The sequence below is a fragment of the Octodon degus genome, unplaced genomic scaffold (assembly GCF_000260255.1).
Source record: "Octodon degus isolate 3935 unplaced genomic scaffold, OctDeg1.0 scaffold00019, whole genome shotgun sequence".
In the NCBI taxonomy this organism is placed as follows: domain Eukaryota; kingdom Metazoa; phylum Chordata; class Mammalia; order Rodentia; family Octodontidae; genus Octodon; species Octodon degus.
Window position 1 is genome coordinate 23,047,250 of NW_004524595.1, and position 8,619 is coordinate 23,055,868.

At 43.8% G+C, this 8,619-nt stretch overlaps 2 protein-coding genes across 2 annotated transcripts in view; one reads left to right on the forward strand and one right to left on the reverse strand.

The window, feature by feature from the left end:
- The window catches only part of Polr2b (RNA polymerase II subunit B), a 45,272-nt gene extending 42,286 nt beyond the window's left edge, over window positions 1-2,986 (forward strand). Inside the window, exons 22-25 of the mRNA XM_004627529.2 lie at window positions 381-494; window positions 860-1,020; window positions 1,992-2,187; window positions 2,694-2,986. Coding sequence (XP_004627586.1) covers window positions 381-494; window positions 860-1,020; window positions 1,992-2,187; window positions 2,694-2,783 — 561 coding nt within the window. The 3' untranslated portion in view covers window positions 2,784-2,986. The remainder of the gene's footprint in view (window positions 1-380; window positions 495-859; window positions 1,021-1,991; window positions 2,188-2,693) is intronic.
- Igfbp7 (insulin like growth factor binding protein 7) overlaps window positions 2,902-8,619 on the reverse strand; it is a 92,889-nt gene continuing 87,171 nt past the window's right edge. Inside the window, exons 6-8 of the mRNA XM_012513856.2 lie at window positions 5,486-5,602; window positions 4,884-5,024; window positions 2,902-3,162 (exon numbers count right to left, since the gene is read on the reverse strand). Coding sequence (XP_012369310.2) covers window positions 4,890-5,024; window positions 5,486-5,602 — 252 coding nt within the window. The 3' untranslated portion in view covers window positions 2,902-3,162; window positions 4,884-4,889. The remainder of the gene's footprint in view (window positions 3,163-4,883; window positions 5,025-5,485; window positions 5,603-8,619) is intronic.

An 8,619-nucleotide genomic window follows, 5' to 3' on the forward strand; every position in this document is an offset into this window, starting at 1 on the left:
ATTTATTTATTTATTTATTTAGTGTGTGTGTGTGTATGTGTGTGGCCAGCTCAGCCCAACTGGGGGCAGGGCTGGCTGACATGTGGTGCTGGGGGATCGAACCGTGGTCCCTGTGCTTTGCCAAGCTTGCTCCAAGTAGGTGCTTTAGACTACTGAGCCATCTCGCCAGCCCAATTTTTTTTCATTTTTAAATAATTTATTTTGAATAAAATATATGCTGTTAATAAAATGAACTTCAGTTTATTGTTGTCTTCCGTAATACAGATTTTAATTTAAAACTTTTTCCCATTTATAGAAAGAATTTTAATGTAACTTTTTATTCAGCTATAACTAAGGAGAAACAGTGAAGCAGCATTTTAAAGAGCATCTTTCATTTCCAGGTGTCGGCCAACAAGGGTGAAATCGGTGATGCCACCCCATTCAATGATGCTGTTAATGTGCAGAAGATCTCTAATCTTCTCTCTGACTATGGCTACCATCTCAGAGGAAATGAGGTATGTTTGTTCTTGGAGTAGAGATTTGTTAAGTGCATCTTCTTTTTGTGTATATGATTTATTCTTTAAAAATGAACCTTTTATTGAGGTAACACATACTTCAAAAACATACACAAATCATAACTGTACAGCTTGAAGTATTTTCATAGTGCACACACTGGAGTGACTGAGACCAAGGTCTGGGAAGACCAGACCGCCCCCCACTTTGTGCCCCTGCGATCACTGCTGCCTGTCACCCCACACTCACCACTCTCCTGATTGCTGACAAAGTAGTTCTGTCTGCTTTGACTTTTACACCTGGAATTGTTTGTGCTTATCTTTTGAAGTTGTTTAACATCTTTATTTCACAATCTCTTTCTCTTTAGGTCCTCTACAATGGGTTCACTGGTCGTAAAATCACATCACAGATTTTTATTGGCCCCACGTATTACCAGCGTTTGAAGCACATGGTGGATGACAAAATTCATTCTCGAGCTAGGGGACCTATTCAGATCCTTAATCGACAGCCTATGGAGGGCCGTTCTCGGTAAGAGCTGCCAGCATCATTGTTATTAAGTCTGGGTTCTTTTAGACTGGAGATTGAACCCAGGACCTTTACACTAAACTATACCTTCAGTCCCCTTTTAATTTTTACAATAGGGTCTGGGCTGCCCAGACCAGACTTGAAATTATAATTCTCCTGCCTCAGCCACCCAGAATGCTAGGATTGCAAGCATGTGCTACTGTGCCTGGCGGTTGCCTTTCGGTTTATGACTTTCATAGCTGTTGATGATAATTGAAGCCTTTGGTTAACAGGAATTATCACTCCTTCATGGGTTGCTTTTCTTCTAAAGCTTTGTTTCCTCAACTAGTCCCCTGCTGTGGTGTGTCCACGTATCCGGTGATAGTACAGGCAAGGTTAATGTTGGGGTATTTGCCAGTGTTCACAATAATGAATTGGTTGTCTAGCATTTTGCAACGTTGAGCAGTGACTTTTGTTCTTTGGTGGTATCATTCCAGACCCCTTGATTTTCTGTAATGTATCTTGTGTTGAGAAGGTAAAGGAAACCATCATCACCCAATGCATAGCCTTCGAACAGTGTTGCTTGCTGGGGCAGCCGTAGTCACTCACCATTCACAGGTTCTCCCTTTGCTCTCCTAACACGCTTACCCTCCTGCCTGGGGGTCCCTCGCTGGGCAGCTGCCTTATTTAAATTAGTTTCTGAAGTTCAGTTTTGAGTAGAGTGTTGATTTCTAGGAAGTGAAAGAGCTGAAACAGCTCTTCTGTGCTTCATTGTAGCTTATGAGGAAAGTCAGGTGCTGTACTTGAGAATCTAAGGTACTACTCCTCTGGAGGCCTTGTACATGGGAGATGGCTGGTAGTCTTCTGCCTACCAGTTAGACAAAATTAGAGGCTGGTTCTGCTTTGCAGTATCATTTTCTACCTTTGTTGTGAGTGCAAGTGGTGTGCATAAGTTTTAGAAAGTACAAAATAACCTGCTGTTTTCTCTTTAACAGTGATGGTGGCCTGCGTTTTGGAGAAATGGAACGAGATTGTCAGATTGCCCATGGAGCAGCACAGTTTTTAAGAGAAAGGCTGTTTGAGGCATCAGATCCCTACCAAGTTCATGTCTGCAACCTGTGTGGAATCATGGCGATTGCTAACACCAGGACGCACACATATGAATGCAGGGGCTGCCGCAACAAGACTCAGGTGTGTGCAGACCTCATTTGTTAAGGGTATAACCGTGTTGGTCAGATTCTAGCAGACTCAGTGGTGGAACAGATTATGTCATAGTTGTGGTGGTTTGACTATCTTAGGGTTCCTAGTGTTAAACAAGGGAAACAAATGATTTGATTTTTCCAAAAAATTAATGGTAAGTTTTCCAAACTTTCTTTTTAAAATAGTAAGGTCTTGTGCAGGGCATTTTAAGCAGTGAGTCTCTCTCTCTCTCTCTCCCTGTCTCCCCCTCTCCCGTCTCTCCCTTTCCTCCCCTCCCTCCCCCCCCTCTCCTTTCTCTCCCCTCTCTTACCCCTCTCCTCTCTCTCTCCTTTCTCTCCTCTTAATTGAAGAGGTTAATGTAAGTTACATCTACACAGAGGGTAGATTCAGCAGGAGAAAGGGTGGATTCTGTTGGGAGAAAGAACTGCCAGGTGAGGCATGGGATGGGAGGCCACTTTGATATAGTTCTGCTAATGACTTCTTTCTTTCCTTTCCAGATTTCTTTGGTACGAATGCCTTACGCATGCAAGCTGTTGTTTCAGGAACTTATGTCTATGAGCATTGCACCTCGAATGATGAGTGTCTAGCTCTTCTAAGAGTCTCTATAGGATACTTGTTTGTATCTTATTTCTGTGACATGACTTTAAAAAATTGAAGAGATATTCGTTCAGTCCCCAGCACCCCAAAAAGACACTTTGTACTGTGTTTCAGTAAAAGCATTTTATTTGGTTTAGTGATACGAATACTTTTTTCTTCTGTAAATAGACAATAAACTTATGTCCATAGTGGCTTGTGTAATCTTTAATTTGGCTTTCTCTGTGTGAAACCGAAGTGAACATCTAAAGGGTCAGTGGGTTACATTACAAGAAACTTGTACTCAAGCAAGAGCAGGAGATGTAGTTATCTGTGACTACAGTCAGCTGTGTAGATTTATGTGTTTTGCAAGTTTATAGTCAGCACCTCCACCTGTTTAAAAAGAGAAAGAGGCAAAAGTTAGTTTCATATGCAGACCTGGTTGCCTTTCTCACTGTCAAGTAGTTAAGTGTTTCTGAATGTATGGAGATCTAACAATGAGGGGATATGGAGCAGGGCCCAGTGTTGCACATGTGCTGTCTCTCCTGCTTGGGAGGCTTGGAGGGAGGATCCTGAGCTCTGGGGTTCAAGGCCAGCCTGGGCAACAGTGGAACCTTCTCTCTTAAGAAAAACCAGGCATGGTGGCATATGCTTGTAATCCCAGCACCTGGCAAACTGAGGCAGGAGGATCACCATGAGTTCAAGGCCGACCTGAGCTGCACAATAAGACCTTGTCTACAAAACAAAACAAAACTGTAGGTAAAAGTACATAAGAGGCAGGTGCGGGGCCGGGGGGCGGGGCGGGCAGGGGGTTTGATTCCCCTGTGCTGTGCTGGCTCCGCCCCTGGGGCATGCTGAGAGGTGACTGAGACTGGGCGTGGTGGTGGGCGACTTTAATATCAGCACTTGGGACGCTGAAAACTGGAGGATCACTAGAGTCCGATCTGTAGTGAGACCCTGTAGACCCTGTGCTGAGTACATTTAAAAAAAAAATTACAGAAGAGTTCTTTCGTAAGTGACAGCAATGTGTTGCAGTGCTCTGGAATCAGGTGTGTGGTTGTAGGTAGTGGAAGGTAGTGTTGCTCGGCTGGTCCGTGTGTAAAGGAGCCTGCACAGACCTGGAGCACATTGTATACACCAGCTAACTGTGCTTGAGGCTTGGGAGCTTTGCTTCATGGTCCAGCTCTCATTTAGAGCCAAATGTCGAGTAGTGAGCGCAGAGCCGAGCAGACACGTGGCTGGTCTGGCTGCTGCTCTTGCCCCTTTCACTGCCTGGCTTCACGTTCTTGACTGAAGGAACTCTGACCAAACATGGCTTTTCTTGCTTTTTCCTTTGATTCCACAGCTGAGTGATCTGCTCAGCAGAAAGGTTCCAAAAGTGATGGTAGACTTTGTCCTTGATTGGTGTAAGGGAAAGCCAACTCAGATGTCTCTACTATGCCACATAAAGTGGATGCTACGGCTGCTTCAGAGGAAGATTCTGGGCAATGAAGGGACAGAACAGCGTTGGGTACGTGCCAACATACATTCTTACCTTTCTGGTTTTTTCCCTTCAAAGCTCAGAGTGAATGACCAAATTGCCCACAACCATTTCCTCTTAAATGGGAACATAGTCGTAACACAAAGCAAAAATGTAGATGGTAGAGGAAATATAAGCCTTTCTAGTCAAGTTTGAATTGTGACTCTTAAGTCTGAGGTAAGGTAGAAGCACCTAAGTCGTAATACTGACACTCCGTAGGCCACCACAGGTTCTTCTGGAACCATATGATCCACAGTTTAACATCCTACCCAGTACCCTTGTGGTTCCTAGCTTTACAGAGATTGCTAATAGCCAGTCTTTGTGTGATTGTGCATCTTTAAAACTCTTAGCTGGGTGTGGTGGTGCATGCCTATAATCTCAGCTCTCAGGAGGCTGAGGCAGAAGGGCTGCCATGAGTTTAAGTCCAGTGTGGGCTACAAAGTGAGTGCAATGTCAGCCTGAATTACAGAGTGAGCTGGTCTCCCCAAAAGAATTCTTAAAATTTTTTATTAGTGCTTATCTGCAATACACAATGAATTCTGATTCAGCAGAAGCCCTAGTCATTATTTCGCCGGTTGTGAGATTTGGGACGCACCTCTTTTCACAGACCCTTTTGCACTGGTATTTCATGTAAGGCGTCGACCACTGTGATCTTGGCTGACGCTGAGGCCTGTCCTTGGGAGTTGGACGCGTGGCACTCATATTCTCCGTCATCCTCCTTGCTCAGAGGAGACACCTGTGAGAGGAGAGGGTGTCAGTGCCTGGCGGTCTGCTCTGCGCGGGCCTCCACCAGGTCCTCATTTCCCCAGGGCCCTACCATTACTGAAGGACTCGAGCAAGGTGTGGCTGAAAGCCATGCAAGTTCTGGGCCAGGAGATGGGAAATGGCATGGGCAGTTTTGGAGATCCCATGCCGGTTAGCAGTGGAGGACTCAGATGGGGTATGATCTAATAAATACCCCCGAGATAAAATTCAGAACATAATGCTTGTGCCACCTACTTCCCTGCTTTGAACTCGTATGAAAAAGCCAAACTTCTCCATACTGTTTCTTAAACCACCTTCAAGTCTCCCTTAGTTTCTGCTGGAAGAAGAGCGGAGACCCATGGTAAGGCTGTTCCAGCAGGAAGAGCAAGCACTCTGGGCCCCTCCCAGCCTGGCTGAGCTGACCTCAGGAGACCTGCAACCCTTGGTACACACCAGCACCCAGCCTGTCACTTCGTGCTTTTCTGGGCCACCACGGGTCTGAATAGCCAAGTTGTCCCGGTCACCAGGCAAAAGTTCTGTCCTTTGAACTCCATAGTTACCCCTTTTGACCTGCAAAAAAGAAAAAAAAAAGAAAAAGAAAAAAAGATTTCTGCACCAAAACTTCAACTCTGGTTTTTGTTTGTTTTGCAATGTATTATTTTTTAAAAAAATTTATTGAGAAATATGAATGAGAGTTTCAAAGCTGATTAATAGGACAGTTTTGATAATCAATACATTGTACATTGTTATCTTCTTAGTGGTTATCCATAGTACAAGAAGCAGACAGGATATCCTGTCCAAACACTATTAGTACACCTCTTTCTTCTTATTGAATTAAGCAAAAGTAGCTGTATATCTATCCTATTTTCTATATATAAATTCAAAATGATCTTTCCTTTGTATCCCTCCCTTTTTTTTAGTCCTGTCAGAGGTGGATATTCTATTAGCATCTAAATACTCAGGTGTTTGAATTCAGCTAAACAATCCAACGCTGTCTAGCAGTCTATAATATTAGTGGGTCATCCTCAGAAGTTATTGACTTGAGCCTTTTACAGCTCATCATATTAGTATAGCTTTACTTTATATACCTCGTTTTTATACTTTTCTGCTGGATGGTTAAGACCAAGATATAGCAAGACCTATATAACAAGAAATGTAACTTTTGTATCTGATAAGGTCAGTTAAGTACCTTCTGGATTTATCCTGTAGCCCTGTACTGCACTTTGTAGATCCTTTGTCAGTGTCAGCCATGAGGATGAGTCACGGCCAATGCTTGACCAATTTGCTTTCTGTGAAAGCCTGACAGAATATTTTTTCTCTCCATGTGACTCTCCCCAGGCATACTATACATCATCAATCACATTCCTCTGTGGCTCCATAATCTCCTTGATCAGAAAATTTGGAGCACAACTGAGTTACATGATGTTACAGTACAGGTTCTCCTATGTCCCGAGTCTTCACTGACCTTGAAAGGCTAGGGCAAAAATGTTGGTTGACCTTGCAGCCCTTCCTTTTCTCCAATTTTGAACTGCTAACTTAGGTTGTTAACCCTCCAGAAGAGAAGCTTATTATTAACCTGCAATATATGCAGTTCGGTTTACCCTGTCTAAATATCAAACATCTTTGGCATATCATGGAACAGGTATTTTCCATCCAATATTGATACGTTGAACTTTAAGTCCATACAGAATATGAAAACTTCAACTCTGAAATGGCTACACTCTGAGAATTGCACAGGGTAACATCAAGTTTTCCGATGACATTAAATCTGTAATTTACTCATGTTTCCCCTGTTCTGAGTAGTCAAACAGCGCTTATTACCTCTGCGGGTTTCCCACTAAGCGGTGTGTTAACTTTTCTGTTGGGAGACATGTGCATCCTTTCCTGCCTATCTCCACCCACTTGCCTAGGCTTTTCCTGAGCTGGCCTCATCAGTGGGCAGCAGGCTAGGCCCAGGCAAAGGCCAGTTACATTTCTTTGTTCTGCGGACTAAGGGTTCAGGTGATCATTTATTTCCTGCAGACCTGAGGTCCAAAGTGCCTGTCACATAGAAGCTGCTGTCATTGTTCTCAGGTCAAAGCCTGTTGCCGGTTCCATGCTTGTCAGGATGGGATCTGGAGGGACAGCTGACACCCAGTTTGCCTGGTGTAAGGCCAGCAGTGAATACCATCTTAACTTCCTCCCTCCTTTCAAAGGTTGGATTATGTTCGTTACAAAAGCTTTGGAAAATAAGCAAAAAATATACAAGGAAAAATGTACTTGTTATTCCCCCTTACACATACATATAGAAACTCAGTTATAGGGTATGGTTTTCATGTCACCTGGAATTCTTGGCCAACCTCCTGCCTCAGCCTCCTAAGTGCTAGGATTAGACAGGCACGCACCACTACACCTGGATAAGATATATATAGCATAGGGCTTGTAAGAATAGGGGATTTTGAGAAAAAAGAAAAATGTTCATTTTATGCTAGGCCTCTTGTAGGAGCTAAGTTAATGTTTACTGTCATTACTTTTGTAATCAGAAGGATTTAAAATTTCAGGCAGTTTCCTTTTCAATTTCTTCTGTAACAAGGAATTTCTCTTATTCCCACCCTAAGAAGGAGAATCTAGGCAACTCGGTCTCCTGTTCATGTGAATGCCACGAAGACAAAACACAGAAGAGGCAAGTGTTCCTTCCCAAGCTTCCCATGTAGCTGGCAGAAACGATTTTATGGGAGGGCAGCTTCTGTGATCGTTATTTAAACTGGGAGTGGCTCAGGCCGTGATTGCGGGGCTCAGGAGGCCAAGGCCAGAGGGTCACTGGGGACTGAAGGCCTGCCTGGCTACATAGCAAGACTCCATCTCAAAAAGTTATTTAAAATGGGTCTTAATGTTTTGGGTACTAATTTGATTCAGTAGTTAAAGTAGTATGTCTCAGGCCTTTATCCACTGAAGGCCAGTGAATACTACAAACCTATAAAGGTTTTATCAACGACCAAAGCAAAACTATAAGATTTATAGCACAGGAATACTGAATCTAAGCCACTGAATGGTCTGTAGATAACTCCTATTTTTTTTTTTTTAAATTAAAAAAAAAATTGGGGGCTGGTGAGATGGCTCAGTGGTCTAAAGCACCTACTTAGAGCAAGCTTAGCAAAGCACAGGGACTGCGGTTCAATCCCCAGCACCACATGCCAGCCAGCCCCGCCCCCTGGTGGGCTGAGCTGGCTACACACACACACACACACACGCACACAAATAAATAAATAAATAAATAAAAATTTTTGTGCTAATCAATGCAAACCAATACAGTGTTCTCACTCATCACAGGTTACATTCCAGACACCCCCACAATAAGTGAAAATCAGCAAAGTCGTGACGTTATATTTTAGTATTCATAGAGGGTCAGCCAAATAGCTCAGCGGATTAAAGCACCTGTGAGCAGGTGCAGGGGCTGGAGGTTCAATGCCTGGGCCAGAAGAGGCAAGTGTTCCTTCCCAGCGTGCCCCCCACCCCCCGGGCATGGTGGCGCGTGGGCCTATAATCCCAGCTCTTGGGAGGCTGTAAACAGGTGGATCACTATGAGTCTGATCTAGTAGTGAGACCCT